The 24,933-nt window shown below is 47.2% G+C and overlaps 1 protein-coding gene across 1 annotated transcript in view; it reads left to right on the top strand.

Moving 5' to 3' along the window:
• nwd1 (NACHT and WD repeat domain containing 1) overlaps window positions 1-24,933 on the top strand; it is a 195,135-nt gene that overhangs the window by 28,715 nt on the left and 141,487 nt on the right. Inside the window, exons 5-8 of the mRNA XM_086008577.1 lie at window positions 83-437; window positions 1,082-2,360; window positions 5,116-5,319; window positions 22,232-22,391. Coding sequence (XP_085864703.1) covers window positions 83-437; window positions 1,082-2,360; window positions 5,116-5,319; window positions 22,232-22,391 — 1,998 coding nt within the window. The remainder of the gene's footprint in view (window positions 1-82; window positions 438-1,081; window positions 2,361-5,115; window positions 5,320-22,231; window positions 22,392-24,933) is intronic.

A 24,933-nucleotide genomic window follows, 5' to 3' on the forward strand; every position in this document is an offset into this window, starting at 1 on the left:
CTTTACACTTATTTTCTTTTGAACACATCCACTCTGGACCTTCACCTATGTAATAATCACAATGCTTATCTGAATCTGGCAGGCACTTGTTGGCAATCGCTATGGATATCGACCCATCCCCCGTGTTATAGAAGAAAAGGAATTCGAGGTGCTCCTGTTGAAGCACTCTTCAGATTTCCCATCCTCCAAACTGCTGCTAGATTGGTTCTGGAAAGATGAGAATGCCGTTCCTCCCATGTATATCCTTCAACCAATCACCACACACCTGCCATATTACAGTGACACGAGCCCAGGTAACCGGGAGCAACACGAGAAGGAGGTGCACGCCTGGTCTGAGCTGGAGCAACAGATCGCAGCTCTGCTTCGAGCAGCAGCTGCGCAGGCCGAGGAGGAGGGCCAAATAAAGAAAGAGGCAAAGCACAAGTACTTCAAATCAGGTAAGCTGCACAGGGCCCTGGGCTGCTCCCCCCATAGCCTACTGGCTAAAGGCACTCGTCCCCCCTCCCCCCAAACGAGCCACGCAGACTAGATTATGCTGAGTTAGCTGGTCTTGGGCAGCAATGATGCCTTTGCCTTAAAAGGGAAATTTAAAATGTCAGCCAGCGTTCTTGCTCCCGGTCACTGGGTTGGTGCTCAGAGTTAAATGTGTCGTCCTTCAGTAGCTGTATCACTGACCGTGCTGACTACAGACTGAGCTGTACTATATAGAGTAGATGGAGTTAAAATACAGGTCAGTCAGATGACTTACCTTGGCCTCTTCTGGCCACTCGCTGGCGGGTTTGGTGACTGGTGAGCATCCCGAGAAAGTCTCGGCACGGGCCCATGGAGCACTGGTGTTGGAATCTACAGTAGGCCCCTGCCTGCCTGGCGTGGACTGCCCTCCTGAACGGATTCCTGGGAAGTAAAAATGGCGTCAGGCAGGAAAGTGGTGCAAGTCTCCCGAGCATCATTTTAACTGCGCTCCTGCCCCACTTGTGCTGGAAGTGCTGGGTTAAATTGGGGTCACACTCTGGTTCTCACTGATTCCGCGCTGTACAATTGCTCTGTCCTTGTAATGGTCACTTTGCCCTTTGTGTTGCAGTCACTGAATGGGAGATTGACCACGGCCTTCGGGAAACAAGGGAAGGGGATGTGTACTCTTCGATCTTTATCCGAGATGTCCCGAATATCCAGGATCACTACGACAAGCAGCAATTTCACAGATTTATCGATGTCACAAGCGATGGGAGCATCGACACTGAGGCTCAGGAGCTTCTCACTGGCTTAAAGAGCCAAATCGTCACCAAATATTCAAAGAACCTCCATGTGCACCAAGTGCGATGGTCGAGTAGAGTACTGGACATACAGAGTGAAGCTCACTGTGAATACGTCGATAACCTGTGCCAGAGCTTTGTCGAGGACATAAAGCAGCAGGTTCTCAGAAGAGTCATGGATCGGCAGGAAGCCCAGGATGAGATGGGCTGGCTGTTTGAAGAGTTGTCTCACCACATGGCTCTCTGCCAGAAGAAACGTAGCATCTTCTGCGGGCGAGCCCGGCTCCTTACCAGCATTTGCCAAAGTATCGGACTGAAGAACAAGTGCATCCACGGGCCGCTGGTTGTCTATGGTCCTTCAGGGACCGGGAAGACGGCAGTCATGTCAAAGCTTGCCGAGGAGGTCGGGAAAAGTCTTGGTAATGGCACCGTGGTGGTTACCAGGCTGCTGGGTACATCGCCCCTGAGCTCAGAAATTCACGCCGTGCTGAAAAGTGTCTGCTTCCAGGTGTGCCTGGCCTTCAAGTTAAAACCTCCTTTGACCTACGTTGTTAACTCTTACAATGAGCTGGTCCGATTTTTTCACAGCCTTCTGAATGCAGTGTCCAAGAAGAACAAGGAGTCCCTTGTCCTTATCTTCGACTCTCTGGACCAATTATCTTCCAATGACGGAGCTCACAGGCTCCATTGGCTGCCGAAGGAATGCCCCCCAAAGGTCCACCTTATTGTCTCGACCTTACCTGAGGAATGCAACATCTTAAACCTCCTACAAGAAGCCATGCCAAGCCAAGAGTGCTACTTCCAGGTGGAACCACTATCCTGCGAACATGGCCAGCAACTGATCGCTATGCTAATGACGACAGTGAGGAGAAAGCTCACTGGGGAACAGCAAGAGCTCATTCTGGAGAGCTTCCGGCAGTGCGGGCAACCCCTCATGCTCAAGTTGTCCTTCGATGAAGCCAAGAGATGGAGCTCGTACGTACCGGCTTCTGAGTTGTACGTAGCTAATAGCACACGGGAGGCTGTGCGTGTCTTGTACGCTCGCCTGGAGAGGAAGCACGGCAGGGTCTTCGTATCACACGCTCTGGGGTATATCGCCTGCTCAAGGTTTGTCCGACTTCATTCCATTGCAAGACAAAGGTCACTAGAACCAGTTAGTTTGACTGAGATGGGACTTCCGCAGAACTTCCGACAGTGGAGTGGGAGAAGTCCTGAGGAAATTCCCGGCGATTCATGTTGATGCAGTAGGGGTCGGATTAAGGTGCATTCTTCATGCAGTGAGGAGGTCAGACCATGTTATAACTGATCTGGGAGTTTTGAATGGGGAAATTCACAGGGAGCTTTATTCTCCGTGTAACTGCACTGACCCGGGAGTGCTTCAACTTGACGGTGGTGCCCAATTCCGTAATTCCCCGGCACAAAGCTGTAAACACATACCATTCAAACCGGGAGTCAGGTGCGAAGGTCAGCCAATCCTGCAGTGCTTTCTCACCATAAAGCACTGGCCTCCGTCCCAAACTGCTGTCGTGCATGTAGCAGTCTTGTCTCAGAGTCAGAAGGTCGTGGGTTCAAGCCCCCACTCCAGAGACTTGAGCACATAATCCAGGCTGACTGCTGCATTGTCAGTGGTGCCGTTTTTCAGACGAAATGTTAAACCGAGGCCCAATCTGCCCTCTCAAGTGGACACAAATGATCCTACGGCACTATTTGAGGAGCAGGGGAGATCTCCCAGGTGTCCCGCCCAAACTTTATCTCCTAACCAACACCATTAAAAACAGATTATCTGGCCATATTGCGTCATTACAGGACAGTGTATCATTTCATTACAGTAGTGTATTATTTCATTACAGGACAGTGTATCATTTCATTACAGTAGTGTATTATTTCATTACAGGACAGTGTATCATTTCATTACAGTAGTGTATTATTTCATTACAGTACAGTGTATGGTTTCATTACAGGACAGTGTATAGTTTCATTACAGGACAGTGTATTATTTCATTACAGTAGTGTATTATTTCATTACAGGACAGTGTATCATTTCATTACAGGACAGTGTATCATTTCATTACAGTAGTGTATTATTTCATTACAGGACAGTGTATCATTTCATTACAGTAGTGTATTATTTCATTACAGGACAGTGTATCATTTCATTACAGTAGTGTATTATTTCATTACAGGACAGTGTATCATTTCATTACAGTAGTGTATTATTTCATTACAGGACAGTGTATCATTTCATTACAGTACAGTGTATGGTTTCATTACAGGACAGTGTATCATTTCATTACAGTACAGTGTATGGTTTCATTACAGTACAGTGTATGGTTTCATTACAGTACAGTGTATGGTTTCATTACAGGACAGTGTATCATTTCATTACAGTACAGTGTATGGTTTCATTACAGTACAGTGTATGGTTTCATTACAGTACAGTGTATGGTTTCAGTACAGGACAGTGTATCATTTCATTACAGTACACTGTATGGTTTCATTACAGGACAGTGTATCATTTCATTACAGTACAGTGTATGGTTTCATTACAGTACAGTGTATGGTTTCATTACAGTACAGTGTATGGTTTCATTACAGGACAGTGTATCATTTCATTACAGTACAGTGCATGGTTTCATTACAGTACACTGTATGGTTTCATTACAGGACAGTGTATGGTTTCATTACAGGACAGTGTATCATTTCATTACAGGACAGTGTATCATTTCATTACAGTACACTGTGGTTTCATTACAGTACACTGTATGGTTTCATTACAGGACTGTGTATGGTTTCATTACAGGACTGTGTATGGTTTCATTACAGGACTGTATGGTTTCATTACAGGACTGTGTATGGTTTCATTACAGTACACTGTATGGTTTCATTACAGGACAGTGTATGGTTTCATTACAGGACAGTGTATCATTTCATTACAGGACAGTGTATCATTTCATTACAGTACACTGTGGTTTCATTACAGTACACTGTATGGTTTCATTACAGGACTGTGTATGGTTTCATTACAGGACTGTGTATGGTTTCATTACAGGACTGTGTATGGTTTCATTACAGGACTGTGTATGGTTTCATTACAGTACAGTGTATGGTTTCATTACAGGACAGTGTATGGTTTCATTACACTATAGTGTATGGTTTCATTACAGTACGGTGTATGGTTTCATTACAGGACAGTGTATGGTTTCATTACAGGACAATATATTATTTCATTACAGTACAGTATATGGTTTCATTACAGTACAGTATATGGTTTCATTACAGTACAGTATATGGTTTCATTACAGTACAGTGTATGGTTTCATTACAGGACAGTGTATGGTTTCATTACAGGACAGTATTGTTTCATTACAGTACAGTGTATGGTTTCATTACAGTACAGGGTATGGTGTCATTACAGTACAATGTATGGTTTCATTACAGGATAGTATTGTTTCATTACAGTACAGTGTATGGTTTCATTACAGTACAGGGTATGGTGTCATTACAGGACAGTGTATGGTTTCATTACAGTACAATGCATGGTTTCATTACAGGACAGTATTTCATTACAGTACAATGTATGGTTTCATTACAGTACAGTGTATGGTTTCATTACTGTACAGTGTATGGTTTCATTACTGTACAGTGTATGGTTTCATTACAGTACAGTATATGGTTTCATTACATGACAGTGTATGGTTTCATTACAGTGCAGTATATGGTTTCATTACAGGACCGTGTATGGTTTCATTACATGACAGTGTATGGTTTCATTGCAGTACAGTGTATGGTTTCATTACAGTATTTGGTTTCATTACAGTAGAGCGTATTGTTTTATTACAATGTGGCATATTAATATTTGCAGGAATGGACTCTCAGAGGCTGAGCTGAAGGATGTCCTGTCACTGGATGATGAAGTTCTTGGTGACATCTACCAATATTGGTCACCTCCGAATAAAAACATCATCCGCCTCCCTCCCTTACTGTGGACACGGCTTCGATATGACATTGGAGAATACCTGGTGGAGAGACATGCTGATGGTTTCCCAGTCCTCGGCCTTTACCACCGGTAACTCTTAGAGCGCTGACTCACGACAGAGACTCAATCTCCAACAATTTTTCTGCACCTGGCTCTTAAGACCTCCCTTCTTACTCCGAACTTTCCCATTTTTATTTGGATCCACTTGGATTTCAACCCTCTACCACAGTGGACAATTTATCTCAATTCCAAAAAATTTGTAACCTTCAATTAACCTCTTGTTTCATGTAAAGAAAACAAGCCCAAGTTCCCAACATTTCCTCCTCAGTTATATTCCTGGTATCCTCTTCTATCTTCACAGTTTTGTTTCTAAAAGTAATTTTCCGTCTTTTTATGTCTGTCACACATTATACCAAATGAGTGATCAGCCAACCTGTACCCAGTTCTCTACCACAGGTCCCTGTACCTGGCAGCTGCGGGTTCCAGGCCACTTGGCTTCTAATATTCTCTCCCTGTGGGAAAGACCAAGCCTACACCATGCAGAGACCTGAGCAGACCGGCCAAGATCAGAAACTCATCACACAAGGAAATAACGGCCGGGAAGGAACATCTTCCTGTTCTACAACACAACTCCTGAGTGGGAACATAGGAACAGCCCCTCGAGCCTGTTCCACCATTCAATCAGATCATAACTGATCGGCACCTCAGCTCCATTTACCTGCCTTTGATCCACAGCCCTGAAACGCTTACCCAACTTAAATCTATCCATCTCATTCCCGAATGCTCCACTTGACCCCCAGAATTTGCAGCTTTTTGGGGGAGAGTGATGCAGATTTCTACTACCCTTTGTGTGAAAAAATGTTTTCTGATTTCACCCCTGAAAGGCCTAGCTCCAATTTTAAGGTCATGCCCCCTTGTTCTGGACTGCCCCACCAGAGGAAATAGTTTCTCTCTATCCACCCTATTGAATCCTTTAATCATTTTAAACACCTCGATTAGACCAGTACCTCAATGCACTGCACGACTGCGCCATCATATTCACACTGCCCTCTGAAATGCATCAGATTTTATAATGTTGGGTGGGAGATACAGTCATGAAATTTTACAACCATGCAATCGCCATTTAAAGATAGAGGCCTAGAAATTCGATTGTGCTGCGCTCATTTCACAGGCGTAAAACTGGCACGCGAAGGGTCCAATATGACAAACAGTGTGCACGCACCCGTTCGGTGCCGGAACGCGCCACCCACAATATTGGTAAAGGCTCCCCCGTAGGCGTTCACTGCGCACGCCTGAACAATGCATAAAGCCCTTTGCTTCTGTAAACTGGTGGCCTGACGACTATTTGAAGCCTCCTGTGCTCCTGACCGTGATGTGGGCTGTGCTCACTGCTGTCAGTATTCTCAGGCACTTAGCAGCCAAACCAGTGGTTTTTTGACTTACCTTATTGTGGAGCCGGGAGAAGCAGCAAAGTTCATCCTGGCTCTGTATTAAATTCACAGGGGAGCTGTTGGCCACTGCTCCCCCCATCCCGATTGCCTTCCCCCTCTGCCCCGCCCCCCGGCCCAGGACTCTCCCGGAGACCTCGGCTAGTACCCGAGCCGGCCGATCATGCTACCCTTACCCCCTCCTCCCCGCCCGAGCTGCCTCTGGGGCCATGACTGGTGCTCACAGCTCGCCGGTGAGAGACAGATGAGGCCAGCAGACCAATTTCTCGAGGTCCTGCCCCCGGCCTCATTAGATGTGTGGGGCCCCGATTCAGGGCCGGAATGTCTGCAAGATCAAATTGTGCATAACATTAAGTTACAATTCTGTATTCTGGGCCGAGAGAGCAATTTTGCCATTCGTATCAGCCTGAAAGCCTGAGTGTTGGATATATGTGGGTGCAGTGATATGAACTCTAGATCTGCGATGTGAGGTCCCTATCCTCCTAGAGCCCTAGCAGATCCAGAATTCTTATCGATGCTGGAGGTATCAATGTGAAATTCTCTCCCTTCCACACAAACCCGACTTTCAGAGCTTTAAAGAAGCATTTGACGGAGTTTCCATCACCCAGTTGGTTGAGGAGGTGAGTGGAGCAGAACCCAGTAAAAATTCTAATCGGCTCGGCTTCCTCTATTGACTTATACCTTCATGTCTAGAAACTATTGTCCTTGCTTAAGAACTTAAGAATTAGGAGCAGGAGTGGGCCATACGGTCCCTCGAACCTGCTCCGCCATTCAATAAGATCATGGCTGATCTTCGACCTCAACTCCACTTTCCTGCCCGATCTCCATATCCCTTGATTCCCCTTGAGTCCAAAAATATATCAATCTCAGCCTTGAATATACTCAGTGACTCAGCATTCACAGCCCTCTGGGGCAGAGAACTCCAAAGATTCACAACCCCTCTGAGTGAAGAAATTCCTCCTCATCTCAGACTTAAATGGCCAACCCCTTATCCTGAGACTATGCCCCCTCATTCTAGACACTCCAGCCAGGGGAAACAACCTCTCAGCATCTACCCTGTCAATCCCCATCAGAATCTTGTATGTTTCAATGAGATCACCTCTCATTCTTCTAAACTCCAGAGAGTATCGGCCCATTCTACACAATCTCTCATCATAGGACAGCCCTCTCATTCCAGAAATCAATCTAGTGAACCTTCGTTGCACCGCCTCCAAGGCAAGTATATCCTTCCTTAGATAAGGAGACCAAAACTGTGCACAGTACTCCAGGTGTGGTCTCACCAAGGCCCTGTACAGTTGTAGCAAGACTTCCTCACTCTTATACTCCAACCCCCTTGCAATAAAGGCCAACATGCCATTTGCCTTCCTTATTGCTTGCTGTACCTGCATGCTCGCTTTCTGTGTTTCTTGCACGAGGACACCCAAATCTCTCTGAACACCAACATTTGAAAGTTTCTCACCATTTAAAAAATGTTCTGTTTTTCTATTCTTCCTACCAAAGTGAATAACCTCACATTTCCTTACATTATACTCCATCTGCCACCTTACTGCCCACTCATTTATTCTATCTATATCCCTTTGCAGACTCTTTGTGTTCTCCTCACCGCTTACAGTCCCACCTAGATTTGTATCGTCAGCAAACTTGGATACATTACACTCGGTCCCTTCACCTAGGTCATTAACCAATCCTCTATCCATGCTACTATATTACTCCCAACATAATGAACCCTTATCTTGTGTAATGTCCTATTATGTGGCATCTTATCAAATGCCTTTTGGAAACCCAAATATACTACATCCACTGGTTCCCCTTTATCTACCCTCCTAGTTACATTCTCAAAAAATGAATAATTTTGTTACATTTATTACCTTCCAATCTGCTGGGACCGTTCTAGAATCTAGGGAATTTTGGAAGATCACAACCAATGCATCCACCATCCCTGCAGCCACCTCTTTTAGAACCATAGGACTTGTCGGCTTTTATTCCCATTAGTTTCTCTAATACTTTTTCTCTACTTATATTAATTGCGTTAAGTTCCTCACCCTCATTAGACCCTTGGTTCCCCACCATTTTTGTTATGCTTTTTGTGTCTTCAACTGTGAAGACAGATACAAAATATTTGTTTAACGTTTCTGTCATTTCCTTATTCCCCATAATAATTTCTCCTGTCTCAGCCTCTATGGGACCAACGTTTACTTTCCTAGCTGTCTTCCTTTTTACATTCTTGTAGAAGCTCTTACAATCTGTTTTTATATTTCTTGCTAGTTTTCTCTCATATTCTATTTTTTCTCTTTTTATCAATTTTTTGGTCATCCTTTGCTGGTTTCTGAAACTCTCCCAATCCTCAGGTTTACTACTATTCTTTGCAACATTATAAGCTTCTTCGTTCAATCTAATACTATCCTTAACTTTAGTTAGCCACAGATGGATCACTTTTCCCGTGGAGTTTTTGTTTCTCAATGGAATGTAGTTTTGTTGAGAATTATGAAATATTTCTTCAAATGCTTATCTGCCACCATACCTTTTAATCTATTTTTCCAATTTACCTTAGCCAACTCGCCCTTCAAACCTATGTAATTGGCTTTATTTTTTTATTTTTTTATTTTTATTTGTTCATGGGATCTGGGTGTCGCTGGGAAGACCAGCATTTATTGCCCATCCCTAATTGCCCTTGAGAAGGTGCAGTCCGTGTGGTGAAGGCACTCCCACAGTGCTGTTAGGGAAGGAGTTCCAGGATTTTGACCCAGTGACGATGAAGGAACAACAATATACTTCCAAGTCAGGATGGTGTATGACTTGGAAGGGAACTTGGAGGTGGTGGTGTTCCCATGTTTAAGACTCTAGTTTCAGACTTAGGGAAGTCACTCTCAAACCTAATGTGAAATTCTATCATATTATGATCACTCTGCCCCAGAGGATTCTTTACTATGCGATTGCTAATTAACCCTGTCTCCTTACACAATACAAGATCTAAAATAGCCTGTTCCCTGGTTGGTTCCATGACCTATTGTTCTAGGAAATTGTCCCAAATGCATTCCATGAACTTGTCCTCCAGACTAGCTTTGCCAATTTGATTTGTCCAGTCTATATGAAGATTAAAGTCCCCCACGATTATTGCATTACCTTTGTTGCAAGCTCCTGCTATTTCTTGACTAATATTCTGTCCAACGGTACAGCTACTGTTAGAGAGCCTGTATACTACTCCTACCAGTGTTTTCTGCCCCTTGTTATTCCTTATCTCCACTCATACTGATTCTACTTCCTGATCTTCCGAGCCGCGATCCTTTCTCTCTACTGTCCTTATGTCATCCTTTATTATGAAGGCTACCTCCTTTTCCATTCTGCCTGTCTTTTCGAAACGTCAAGTACTCTGGAACTTTTAGTTCCCAACCTTGGTCACCTTGCAACCACATCTCTGTAATGGCTATTAAATCAAACCCATTTATCTCTATTTGTGCCACTAGTTCATCTATCTTGCTACGAATGCTCCGTGTATTCAGATAAAGAGCATTTAATTTAAAATGTTTACCATTATTCCCTGCTTTGACCTTATTCTCTGCTGCACTGCTATTGTTAAACTCTTTGGGGGAGAAATTCGGCATTGCCCCGTTTGGTGCGCAATTATCGGCCGGGCGCAAAGTTTAGCGCCTGGCGCAATTATCACCTCTGACTGCACTCTTGGCTTCTATCGCTCCTGGAGGTGTTTGGAGTGCTAAATCAGGTGCTACACACCTATCTTAAGGTGCTAACACCAAGGAGCGAGGCGCTACCTCAGAACGCTGGCGAAGTTCGTGTGATGTCAGTCAGCAATGGAACACAGACACACTGGCGCCGGCCAGTTCTTAAAGGGGAGGGTCAATCTTGCGTTCGATCCACACCCTGCTCATTGCAGCCTTGAATCATGGCCTGGAGAGACCTGCACATCAAATCTGCTGGAAAGAACAATGGAGAGGCCCAGGGAAAGAGCTCAGAGTGCAGCCCCCACAGTCTCTTCTAAATCGATGCAAGGAAGGTCAAATCAAAATGAACCTGCAAAGTGCTGCTCAGTAAACATAGAAACATAGAAACATAGAAGATAGGAGCAGGAGTAGGCCATTCGGCCCCTCGAGTCTGCTCCGCCATTCAATGAAATCATGGCTGATCATCCAAATTCAGTACCCTGTCCCTGCCTTCTCTCCATATCCCTTGATCCCTTTAGCCTTAAGAAATATATCTAACTCCTTCTTGAATATATTTAATGAACTGGCCTCTACGGCCTTCTGTGGTAGATAATTCCACAGGTTCACCACTCTCTTGGTGAAGAAATTCCTCCTCATCTCTGTCCTAAATGGCTTACCCCTTATCTTTAGACTGTGACCCCTGGTTCTGGACTCCCTGACCATCAAGAACATCCTTCCCGCATCTAGTCTGACTAGACCTTTTAGAATTTTATAAGTTTCAATGAGATCCCCTCTCATTCTTCTAAACTCCAGCGAGTATAAGTCCAATCAACCAAATCTCTCCTCATACATCATTCCTGCCATCCCAGGTATCAGCCTGGTGAATCTTCGCTGCACTCCCTCCATGGCAAGAACATTCTTCCTCAGATAAGGCGACCAAAACTGCACACAATACTCAAGATGTGGTCTCACCAAGACCCTATACAACTGCAATGAGACATCCTTGTTCCTGTACTCAAACCCTCTCACTACGAAGGCCAACATACCATTTGCCTTCTTAACCGCCTGCTGCACCTGCATGCTTACCTTCAGCAACTGGTGCACAAGGACACCCAGGTCTCGTTGCACTTCCCCTTCTCCCAATCTATTGCCATTCAGATAATAATCTGCCTTCCTGTTTTTGACACCAAAGTGGATAACCTCGCATTTATCCACGTTATATTGCATCTGCCATGCTTCTGCCCAATCACCCAACCTGTCCAAATCGTACTGGAGTTTCTCGGCATCTTCCTCACAGCACACACGCCCACCCAGCTTTGTGTCATCTGCAAACTTGGAGATATTACAGCTAGATCCCTCGTCTAGATCATTAATATATATTGTGAATAGCTGGGGTCCAAGGACCGATCCCTGCGGTACCCCACTCGGATAAAGACCCGTTTATTCCAACTCTTTGCTTTCTGTCTGCCAACCAGGTCTCTATCAAGTCAATACCTTGCCCCCAATCCCATGTGCCTTAACTTTACACGCTAATCTCTTATGCGGGACCTTATCGAAAGCCCTTTGAAAGTCCAAATACACCACATCCACTGGTTCTCCCTTATCTATTTTACCAGTTACATCCTCAAAAAATTCCAGTAGATTAGTCAAGCACGATTTACCCTTTGTAAATCCATGTTGGCTTTGTCCGATCCCGTCACTGTTTTCCAAGTGCTCTGCTATTACACCTTTTATGATGGACTCTAGCATTTTCCCCACTACTGATGTCAGGCTTACCGGTCTGCAATTCCCCATTTTCTCTCTGCCACCTTTTTTGAATAGTGGGGTAACATTAGCTACCCTCCAATTCATGGGTACTGTTCCAGAGTCTATCGAATTTTGGAAGATGACCAGCAATGCTATTTCTAGGGCCACTTCCTTAAGTACCCCAGGATGTAGATTATCAGGCCCTGGGGATTTATCGTCCTTCAATCCCGTCAATTTCCCTAACACCATTTCCCTGCAAATACTGATTTCCTTCAGTTCCTCCCTTTCATTAGACCCTATGTTCCCCGACATTTCTGGGAGGTTATTTGTGTCCTCCTTTGTGAAGACAGAACCAAAGTATGTATTTAATTGGTCTGCCATTTCTTTGTTACCCATTATAAATTCCCCTGATTCTGACTGCAAGGGACCTACACTTGACTTCACCAATCTTTTTCTCTTCACATATCTATAAAAGCTTTTACAGTCCGTTTTTATGTTCCCTGAAAGCTTACTCTCATACTCTATTTTTGCCCTCTTAATTAATCCCTTTGTCCTCCTTTGTTGACTCCTAAACTGCTCCCAATCCTCAGGTTTACTGCTTTTTCTGGCCAATTTATGTCCTCTCCTTGGATCTTATGCTATCCCTGATTTCCCTGGTTAGCCACGGTTGAGTCACCTTTTTTGTTTTATTTTTATGCCAAATTGGGATGAACAAATTCTGCAGTTCATCCATGCGATCTTTGAATGTTTGCCATTGCGTATCCACCGTCAACCCTTTGAGTGAATTTCCCCAATCAATTCTACCCAACTCACACCTCATACCATCGTAGTTTCCTTTATTTAAAATCAGGACCCTAGTCTCTGAGTCAACTACTTCACTCTTCATCTTAATGAAGAATTCTATCATATTATGATCGCTCCGACCCAAGGGGCCTCGCACAACAAGATTGCTAATTAATCCTTTCTCATTACATAATACCCAGTCCAAGGTGGCCTGATCTCTAGTTGGTTTCTCGACATATTGGTCCAGGAAATCATCCCGTATACACTCCAGGAATTCCTCCTCCACAGTATTGTTACTAATTTGGTTAGTCCAATCTATATGTAGATTAAAGTCACCCATGATAACTGCTGTGCCCTTATTGCACGCTTCTCTAATTTCCCTTTTAATGCCATCCCCAACCTCTGCATTACTGTTTGGAGGTCTATATACCACTCCCACTAACGTTTTCTGCCCCTTGGCATTTCTCAGTTCTACCCATACAGATTCCACATCATCAGAGCTAATATCCTTCCTTACAATTGTGTTAATCCCCTCTTTAACCAGCAATGCTACCCCACCTCCTTTTCCTTTTTGCCTATCTTTCCTGACTATTGAAAAGCCCTGGATGTTGAGTTCCCAGCATTGGCCACCCTAGAGCCATGTTTCCATAATCCCAGTCATATCATATTCATTTACCTCTATTTACGCAGTTAATTCATCCACCTTATTACGAATGCTCCTCGCATTAAGACACAAAGCCTTCAGGCTTGTTTTTTAACGCTCTTAGACCTTTTGGAATTATTATTTACTGTGGCCATTTTTGATTTAAACCCTGCCACTTTTGTTTTTCTCCTTCCTGTCTTTTGCTTTTATCCTTGTTTCCCTTTCCTCTGTCTCCCTGCTCAGGTTCCCAACCCCCTGCCATTTTAGTTTAAACCCTCCCCCAGAGCACTAGCAAACACTCCCCCTAGGACATCGGTCCCAGCCCTGCCCAGGTGCAAACCATCCGCTTTGTACTGGTCCCACCTCCCCCAGAACCGGTTCCAATGTCCTAGGAATTTGAATCCCTCCCCCTTGCATCATTCCTCTAGCCATGTATTCATCTGAAATATACTTCTATTTCTACTCTGCCTAGCACGTGGCAGTGGTAGCAATCCTGAGATTACTACCTTTTGAGGTTCTATTTTTTAATTTACCTCCTATCTCCCTATATTCAGCTTTTAGGACCTCATCCCATTTTTTACCTATATCGTTGGTACGTATATGCACCACGACAACTGGCTGTTCACACTCCCCATCCAAAATGTTCTGCAGCCGCTCTGAGACATCCTTGACCCTTGCACCAGGGAGGCAACACACCATCCTGGAGTCTCACTTGCGGCCACAGAAACGCCTATCTATTCCCCTTACAATAGAATCCCCTATTACTATAGCTCTACCCCTCTTTTTCCTCCCGTCCTGTGCAGCAGAGCCACCCCTGGTGCCAGGAAGTTGGCTGCTGCTGCTTTCCCCTGATAAGCCATCCCCCTCAACAGTATCCAAAATGGTATATCTGTTTGAGAGGGGGATGACCACAGGGGAGTCCTGCACTACCTGCCTGCACCTACTACTCTGCCTGGCAATCACCCATTCCCTTTCTTCCTGTGCAACCTTTACCTGCGGTGTGACCAACTCCCTAAACGTGCTTTCCACGACATCCTCAGCATCGCGAATGCTCCAGTATGTATCCAATCGCAGCTCCAGTGCTGCAATGCCGTCTGCCAGTAGCTGCAGCTGGATACACTTCCTGCACACATGGTCATCAGGGTCACAGGAAGTGTCCCTGATTTCCCACAAAGCACAGGAGGAGCATACCACGGGGCCGGGCTGTCCTGCCATGACTTACCCTTTAATTAATTCAAATTAAATTAAATCAAATCAATACCAAGAGTTTAGGGTGCTAGGTAGAAGATTAAAGAGCAGGACCTCAAAGTTTGTAATCTCTGGATTACTCCCGGTGCCACGTGCCAGTGAGTATAGGAATAGGAAGATAGAACAGATGAATGCGTGGCTAAAGGGTTGGTGCAGGAGGGAGGGCTTTAGTTTCCTGGATCACTGGGTCTGCTTCTGGGAAAGGTGGGACTTGTACAAGTCGGACGGTTTACACCTGAACCAGAGGGGGACCAATATCCTTGCGGGGAGGTTTGCTAGCACTGTTGGGGGGGGGGGTTTAAACTAACTTGGCAGGGGGATGGGATACAGAGTGGAGCTATAGTAGGGGGTGATTTACAGCCAAATACGGAGGAAAAAACAAGTCAGCTGGGAAGGCAGAGAAAATATGTGAAGGCAAAAGGGAATATGGCAAGGCTGGAACTGAAGTTGTTGTTGAACACATGGGAGTACGATATTGTTGCTATCACGGAGACATGGTTGGGGGAGGGTCAGGACTGGCAGCTCAATATTCCGGGGTATAGAATCTTCAGGCGAGACAGAGGGGGGTGTAAAAGGGGAGGGGGTGTTGCAATATTAATTAAGGAGTCAATTACTGCTGTAAGGAGGGATGATATATGAGCGGGTTCCTCTAATGAGGCCATATGGGTAGAACTTAAAAACAAAAAGGGGGCAAGCACGTTGCTGGGAGTGTACTATAGGCCCCCAAACAGTCAGGGGGAGATAGAGGAACAGATATGTAGGCAAATCTCAGAGAAGTGCGAAAATAATAGGGTAATAATAGTGGGGGATTTCAACTTCCCCAATATTAATTGGGATAGTCAGAGTGTGAAAGGATTAGAGGGTGCAGAATTCTTAAAGTGCATCCAGGAGAGCTTTTTGAGCCAGCGTGTAGAAAGTCCTACAAGAGAGGGGGTGGTACTGGACCTAATTCTAGGGAATGTAGCCGGGCAAGTGGTGGAAGTGTCAGTAGGAGAGCATTTTGGCGACAGTGACCATAATTCGGTGAGATTTAAGGTGGTCATGGAAAAAGACAAAGACGGCCCGGAAATAAGGGTTCTAAATTGGGGTAAGGCCGATTTTAATATGATAAGGCAGGATCTGGCCAAAGTGGACTGGGAGCAGCTACTTATAGGATATCCACATCAAAGCAGTGGGAGACTTTCAGAAGGGAAATAGAGAGAGTACAACGCCAACATGTTCCCGTAAAGGTCAAGGGTGGTACCAACAAGCAAAGGGAACCTTGGATGACAAGGGATATACAAAAATGCATTAGGGAAAAAAGGGGGGCTTTTGGCAGTTACAAAAGACTAAAGATGGAGGAAACCCTAGAGGAGTATAAAAAGTGCAGGGGCATACTTAAAAAAGAAATTAGGGGGGCGACGAGGGGCCATGAAATAACACTGGCGAGCAAAATAAAGGAAAATCCTAAGATGTTTTATAAGTATATTAAGGGCAAGAGGATAACCAGGGAAAGGGTAGGGCCCATTAGGGACCAAAGTGGCAATCTGTGTGTAGAGCCAGATGATGTAGGCGGGGTTTTAAATGAATTTTTTGCATCTGTGTTCACTATGGAGGAAGACGATGTAGACATAGAAATCGGGCAAGGGGACTGTGATATACTTGAACATATTAGCATCGAGAGGGAGGAGGTACTAGCGGTTTTAGCAGGCCAAAAAGTGGATAAATCCCCAGGCCCGGACGAGATGTATCCCAGGCTGCTGTGTGAGGCAAAGGAGGAGATTGCAGGGGCTCTGACACAAATTTTCAGAACCTCTCTGGCCACAGGGGATGTACCAGAGGACTGGAGAACAGCTAACGTAGTACCATTATTCAAGAAGGGTAGCAGGGATAAACCAGGGAATTACAGGCCAGTGAGCCTAACATCTGTGGTAGGGAAATTATTGGAAAAAATTCTGAGGGACAAAATTAGTCTCCACTTGGAGAGGCAAGGATTAATCGGGGATAGTCAGCATGGCTTTGTCAAGGGTAAATCATGTCTGACCAATCTGATTGAATTTTTCGAGGGGGTGACTAGGTGTGTGGATGAGGGAAATGCTGTGGATGTGGTATACATGGACTTCAGTAAGGCTTTTGACAAAGTCCCGCATAGGAGACTGGTCAAGAAGGTAAGAGCCCATGGGATCCAGGGTGCCTTGGCACGTTGGATCCTAAACCGGCTGAGTGGCAGGAGGCAGAGGGTGATGGTCGAAGGTTGCTTTTGTGACTGGAAGCCTGTGTCCAGTGGGGTACCTCAGGGATCGGTGCTGGGTCCCTTGCTGTTTGTGATCTACATAAATGATTTGGATGAGAATGTAAAAGGTATGATCAGTAAGTTCGCAGATGACACAAAAATTGGTGGGGTGGTAAATTCCGAGGAGGAAAGCCTCAGGCTACAGGACGATATAAACGGGTTGGTCAGATGGGCGGAAAAGTGGCAAATGGAATTTAACCCTAAAAAGTGTGAGGTGATGCATTTTGGACGGACAAATAAGGCAAGGGAATACACAATGAGTGGTAGGGCCCTAGGAAGCACAGAGGGTCAGAGGGACCTTGGTGTACATGTACATAGATCCCTGAAGGCAGCGGATCAGGTAGATAAGGTGGTTAAAAAGGCATATGGGATACTTGCCTTCATTAGCCGAGGCATAGAATATAAGAGCAGGGAGGTTATGATGGAGCTGTACAAAACGCTGGTAAGGCCACAGCTGGAGTACTGTGTGCAGTTCTGGTCGCCTCACTATAGGAAGGATGTGATTGCTTTGGAGAGGGTGCAGAGAAGATTCACCAGGATGTTACCTGGGATGGAGCGCCTCAGCTATGAAGAAAGACTAAACAGGCTGGGGTTGTTTTCCTTGGAGCAAAGAAGGCTGAGGGGGACCTGATTGAGGTGTACAAAATGATGAGGGGCATAGATAGGGTAGATAAAGAGGAACTTTTCCCCTTAGTAGGGGGGTCAAGAACAAGGGGGCATAGATTCAAGGTAAGGGGCAGGAGGTTTAGAGGGGATTTGAGGAGGAACTTTTTCACCCAGAGGGTGGTTGGAGTCTGGAGCTCACTGCCTGAAAGGGTGGTAGAGGCAGGAACCCTCACAACATTCAAGAAGCATTTGGATGAGCACTTGAAATGCCATTGCATACAAGGCCATGGACCAAATGCTGGAAAATGGGATTAGATTAGACAGGGCTTGATGGACGGCGCAGACACGATGGGCCGAAGGGCCTCTTTCTGTGCTGTATAACTCTATGACTCTATGACTCTATGACCACCAATTACACTACAGTTAAATGATAAACTTAAGTGCCCTACACCACAGAGAGCTTAGAAACTATATCCCACAGAGTTTAAGCTAAAAAAGAGAAATACTCACCAAACAATCTCTTACCTGCTTTCTGGTGACGTCACACTTCAATTACTTTTTACTTCTCTCCCCCCTGCTCTGAGATTGGTAAACCTACCGCTGCCTTTATAGCACCACCGCTCCACCGCTGCTGTGGGGCCTACCTGCTGCCACCGCCTTTATAACACCTCCGCTCCACTGCCGCTCCACCGCTGCTGTGGGGCCTACCTGCTGCCGCCACCTTTATAGCACTGCCGCTCCGCCACCGCTCCAACCAGGTCCGCAGTACCCAAAACTCTTTCACACAGCATTGAATCTCTCCAGAAATCTCTCTCTCTCAGAATGCGTGGTACAAAAATGTCACCAACAAAAAAAGGCAGGAAGCGGTTGCCTTTAAATACGATGGTCTGAGGTGCGAATTGGGTAGGATTGATTGGGGAATGTCACTCAAAGGGTTAACGGTGGATAGGCAATGGCAAACATTCAAAGACCGCATGGATGAACTACAGAATTTGTTCATCCCAGTTTGGCATAAAAATAAAACAAAAAAGGTGACTCAACCGTGGCTAACGAGGGAAATTAGGGATAGCATAAGATCCAAGGAGAGGACATATAAATTGGCCAAAAAAAGCAGTAATCCAGAGGATTGGGAGCAGTTTAGGATTCAACAAAGGAGGACAAAGGGATTAATTAAGAAAGGGAAAATAGAATATGAGAGTAAGCTTTCAGGGAACATAAAAACTGACTGTAAAAGCTTTTATAGATATGTGAAGAGAAAAAGATTGGTGAAGTCAAGCGTAGGTCCCTTGCAGTCAGAATCAGGGGAAATTATAATGGGGAACAAAGAAATGGCAGACCAATTAAATACATATTTTGGTTCTGTCTTCACAAAGGAGGACACAAATAACCTCCCAGAGATGTCGGGGAACATAGGGTCTGATGAAAGGGAGGAACTGAAAGAAATCAGTATTTGTGGGGAAATGGTGTTAGGGAAATTGATGGGATTGAAGGCCGATAATTCCCCAGGGCCTGATAATCTACATCCTAGGGTACTTAAGGAAGTGGCCCTAGAAATAGTAGATGCATTGCTGATCATCTTCCAACATTCGATTGTATCTGGAACAGTACCATGGATTGGAGGGTAGCTAATGTTACCACAGTATTCAAAAAAGGTGGTAGAGAGAAAACGGGGAATTACAGACCGGTAAGCCTGACATTGGTAGTGGGGAAAATGCTGGAGTCCATTATAAAAGATGTAATAGCAGAGCACTTGGAAAACAGTGACAGGATCGGACAAAGTCAACATGGATTTAAAAAAGGTAAATCGTGCTTGACTAATCTACTGGAATTTTTTGAGGATGTAACTAGTAAAATAGATAAGGGAGAACCAGTGGATGTGGTGTATTTGGACTTTCAGAAGGCTTTCGATAAGGTCCCACATAAGAGATTAGCATGTAAAATTAAGGCACATGCGATTGGGGGAAAGGTATTGACTTGGATAGAGAACTGGTTGGCAGATAGAAAGTGGCAGATAGAAAGCAAAGAGTTGGAATAAATGTGTCTTTTTCCGAGTGGCAGGCATGAACTAGTGGGGTACCGCAGGGATCGGTCCTTGGACCACAGCTATTCATAATATATATTAATGATCTAGACAAGGGAACTAGATGTAATGTCTCCAAATTTGCAGATGACACAAAGCTGGGTGGGCGTGTGTGCTGTGAGGAGTATGCGGAGAAACTACAGGATGATTTGGACAGGTTGGGTGATTGGGCAGAAGCATGGCAGATGCAATATAATGTGGATAAATGTGAGGTTGTCCACTTTGGTGTCAAAAACAGGAAGGCAGATTATTATCTGAATGGCAATAGATTGGGAGAAGGGGAAGTGCAACGAGACCTGGGTGTCCTTGTGCACCAGTCGCTGAAGGTAAGCATGCAGGTGCAGCAGGCAGTTAAGGCGGGAAATGGTATGTTGGCCTTCATAGCGAGAGGGTTTGAGTACAGGAACAAGGATGTCTTGCTGCAGTTGTACAGGGCCTTGGTGAGACCACATCTTGAGTATTGTGTGCAGTTTTGGTCGCCTTATCTGAGGAAGGATGTTCTTGCCATGTAAGGAGTTCAGCGAAGATTCACCAGGCTGATACCTGGGATGGCAGGAATGACGTATGAGGAGAGATTGGGTCGATTGGGCTTGTACTCGCTGGAGTTTAGAAGAATGAGAGGGGATCTCATTGAAACTTATAAAATTCTGGCAGGACTGGACAGACTAGATGCTGGAAGGATGTTCCCGATGGTCGGGGAATCCAGAACCAGGGGTCACAGTCTAAGGATAAGGGGTAGGCCTTTTAGGACAGAGATGAGGAGGAATTTCTTCACCCAGAGAGTGGTGACCCTGTGGAATTCTCTACCACAGAAGGCAGGAGAGGCCAATTCATTAAATATATTCAAGAAGGAGTTGGATATATTTCTTAAGGCTAAAGGGATCAAGGGGTATGGGGAGAAAGCAGGGACCGGGTAATGAACTTGGATGATCAGCCATGATCGCATTGAATGGCAGAGCAGGGTAGAGGGGCCGAATGGCCTACTCCTGCTCCTATTTTCTATGTTCCTATGTAAATAGCGCACCCCCAGTCCCTTCCTGACTGCAAAACGCTCCCCTCAACCTGTCGTTGCTAGTGGCAGGCGGTAAGGCAGGGGTCGCCACTCAATATCCGGTCCAGGGCGCTACCGGGGTGTTGCGCACTCGACTGACGTTACGATCTGCGGGCGCAGGAGATCGTGGCGGTAGTGTTTAGCGCCGCCACAAAATGTCTGGTCAATTTCGCGAGCGGCACAAACATCGCCTCGCCTGGGCGCTAACGGGAGGCGCAAAGCAACCAAATTTTTCCCCCTCTGTCCCTTCCTGTCACACTCTGCTTATTTTTACCCAAATCACTACACTGCTCTATTACCTTGACCTTTCTCTTTAGATTCCTGAATTTCCCCTCACCTGACCCCTCCCCTCCTTTTTCTAGTTGAAAGCCCTATCTACAGCTCTAGCTATTCAATTCGGCAGGACGCTGGTCCCGGCCCGGTTTAAGTGGAGCCCATCCCAACGGAACAGCTCCCTCTTTCCCCAGTACTGGTGCTGGTGCCCCATGAATTGAAACCCCTTTTTCCCACACCACTCTTTGAGCCACGCATTTAACTCTCTGATCTGCTTGACCCTATGCCAATTTGTGCGTGGCTCAGGTAGTAATCTAGAGATTATTACCCTTGTGGTTCTGCTTATTAATTTTGACCCTAGCTCCTCAAACTCCCTCAGTAGAACCTCATTCTTAGTTCTACCTATGTCGTTGGTTCCTACATGGACCACGGCAACTGGATCCTCCCTCTCCCACTCCAAGTTCTTCTCCTTCCGCGAGGAGATATCCTTACCTTGGCACCGGACAGGCAACACAGCCTTCAGGACTCTCTTTCGCAGCAGCAGAGAACGGTATCTATCCCCCTGACTAAACAGTCCCCTACTACTACCACATTCCTTCCTTCTCCCCCCACTTGGATGGCCCCCTGGTCAGTTTGCCCATCCACCCTGCAGTCCTTTTCCTCATCCATACAGGTAGAAAGTACCTCATACCTGTTGGACAAGGCCAAGGGCTGAGGCTCCTCCATCACTACATCCTGGGTCCCCATCCCTGCCTGAGGTAAGCAGGGTCAATTTGGCTCCACGGCTGGTGATAGGAGATTGGAACTCTACGCCCCGCACTCGGTAACTCAGGACCTGAGCTGGGCTGGCCACAGATCTCCAGGGTGTTGACCCACCAGCCTGATTCACAACTGTGGTGGGGGGAGTGGGGTAGCTGGGATTTCTCCCCACTCACCTCCGATAACCTTGCAGGGCCAAACAACCTAACGCGTTGGGTGGTCCTAGCTGGGCAAGCAGCAGAAGCCCACCTGTGACTGAGCTTCCAGTGTCTCGGTCTGTGGGCTCTGCCCCTAGGAGGAGGGAATGTCCTCTCCATTTCAGGCAAACACAATCTGTACTTATGTGAATTTCTCAATAACTTGAAACTTAACTGCAGTGATGTGTCAGTCACCAAGCTGCCAAAGAAACAAAACGTTTCCTGTGCTCATTTCAGGCAATTCACGGAGGTGGTGCACGAAATGTATCTCCCAGCAGAGGAAAAACTCAAACGGCACTCAGTGCTGGCAGATTTCTTCAAGGGGACATGGAGTCAGGGGATGAGAAAGACCATCACACTTCCACTGCTGAAGGAGACGCTGGTTGCAGACAGGAAGGTATTGTTCAATCAGACAACACTGCTTCACACTGATTGTTGAATAGGCAACTAGACAGCAGAGCACTCCCTCAGTACTGCCCCCCGACTGTAGAGCACTCCCTCAGTACTGCCCCCCGACTGTAGAGCACTCCCTCAGTACTGCCCCCCGACTGTAGAGCACTCCCTCAGTACTGCCCCCCGACTGTAGAGCACTCCCTCAGTATTGACACCCGACTGTAGAGCACTCCCTCAGTACTGCCCCCGACTGTAGAGCACTCCCTCAGTACTGCCCTCTGACTGTAGAGCACTCCCTCAGTATTGCCCCCCGACTGTAGAGCACTCCCTCAGTATTGACACCCGACTGTAGAGCACTCCCTCAGTACTGCCCCCCGACTGTAGAGCACTCCCTCAGTACTGCCCCCGACTGTAGAGCACTCCCTCAGTACTGCCCCCCGACTGTAGAGCTCTCCCTCAGTACTGCCCCCCGACTGTAGAGCACTCCCTCAGTACTGCCCCCGACTGTAGAGCACTCCCTCAGTACTGCCCCCCGACTGTAGAGCTCTCCCTCAGTACTGCCCCCCGACTGTAGAGCACTCCCTCAGTACTGACCCCCGACTGTAGAGCACTCCCTCAGTACTGCCCCTCGACTGTAGAGCACTCCCTCAGTACTGACCCCCGACTGTAGAGCACTTCCTCAGTACTGCCCCCTGACTGTAGAGCACTTCCTCAGTACTGCCCCCTGACTGTAGAGCACTCCCTCAGTACTGACACCCGACTGTAGAGCACTCCCTCAGTACTGCCCCCCGACTGTAGAGCACTCCCTCAGTACTGCCCCCCGACTGTAGAGCACTCCCTCAGTACTGCCCCCTGACTGTAGAGCACTCCCTCAGTACTGCCCCCCGACTGTAGAGCTCTCCCTCAGTACTGCCCCCCGACTGTAGAGCACTCCCTCAGTACTGCCCTCTGACTGTAGAGCACTCCCTCAGTACTGCCCCCCGACTGTAGAGCACTCCCTCAGTATTGACACCCGACTGTAGAGCACTCCCTCAGTACTGCCCTCTGACTGTAGAGCACTCCCTCAGTACTGCCCCCCGACTGTAGAGCACTCCCTCAGTACTGCCCCCTGACAGTAGAGCACTCCCTCAGTACTGCCACCGACTGTAGAGCACTCCCGCAGTACTGACCCCCGACAGTAGAGCACTCCCTCAGTACTGCCCCCTGACTGTAGAGCACTCCCTCAGTACTGCCCCCTGACTGTAGAGCACTCCCTCAGTACTGCCCCTCGACTGTAGAGCACTCCCTTAGTACTGCCCCCCGACTGTAGAGCACTCCCTCAGTACTGCCCCCCGACTGTCGAGCACTCCCTCAGTACTGCCCCCCGACTGTAGAGCACTCCCTCAGTACTGCCCCCTGACTGTAGAGCACTCCCTCAGTACTGCCCCCCCGACTGTCGAGCACTCCCTCAGTACTGCCCCCTGACTGTAGAGCACTCCCTCAGTACTGCCCCCTGACTGTAGAGCACTCCCTCAGTACTGCCCTCTGACTGTAGAGCACTCCCTCAGTACTGCCCCCCGACTGTAGAGCACTCCCTCAGTACTGCCCCCCGACTGTAGAGCACTCCCTCAGTACTGCCCTCTGACTGTAGAGCACTCCCTCAGTATTGCCCCCCGACTGTAGAGCACTCCCTCAGTACTGCCCCCTGACACTAGAGCACTCCCTCAGTACTGCCCCCTGACTGTAGAGCGCTCCCTCAGTACTGCCCCCCGACTGTAGAGCACTCCCTCAGTACCGACCCCCGACTGTAGAGCACTCCCTCAGTACCGACCCCCGACTGTAGAGCACTCCCTCAGTAATGCCCCCCGACTGTAGAGCACTCCCTCACTACTGCCCCCCGACTGTCGAGCACTCCCTCAGTACTGCCCCCCGACTGTAGAGCACTCCCTCAGTACTGCCCCCTGACTGTAGAGCACTCCCTCAGTATTGCCCCCCGACTGTAGAGCTCTCCCTCAATACTGCCCCCCGACTGTAGAGCACTCCCTCAGTACTGCCCCCCGACTGTAGAGCACTCCCTCAGTACTGCCCCCTGACTGTAGAGCAATCCCTCAGTACTGCCCCCCGACTGTAGAGCACTCCCTCAGTACTGCCCCCCGACTGTAGAGCACTCCCTCAGTACTGCCCCCCGACTGTAGAGCACTCCCTCAGTATTGCCCCCCGACTGTAGAGCTCTCCCTCAATACTGCCCCCCGACTGTAGAGCACTCCCTCAGTACTGCCCCCCGACTGTAGAGCACTCCCTCAGTACTGCCCCCGACTGTAGAGCACTCCCTCAGTACTGCCCCCCGACTGTAGAGCACTCCCTCAGTACTGCCCACGAATGTAGAGCACTCCCTCAGTACTGCCCCCCGACTGTAGAGCACTCCCTCAGTACTGCCCCCCGACTGTAGAGCACTCCCTCAGTACTGCCCCCCGACTGTAGAGCACTCCCTCAGTACTGCCCCCCGACTGTAGAGCACTCCCTCAGTACTGCCCCCGACTGTAGAGCACTCCCTCAGTACTGCCCCC

Source organism: Somniosus microcephalus, chromosome 16 (assembly GCF_052327205.1).
Source record: "Somniosus microcephalus isolate GS21.2 chromosome 16, FLI_Smic_1.0, whole genome shotgun sequence".
In the NCBI taxonomy this organism is placed as follows: domain Eukaryota; kingdom Metazoa; phylum Chordata; class Chondrichthyes; order Squaliformes; family Somniosidae; genus Somniosus; species Somniosus microcephalus.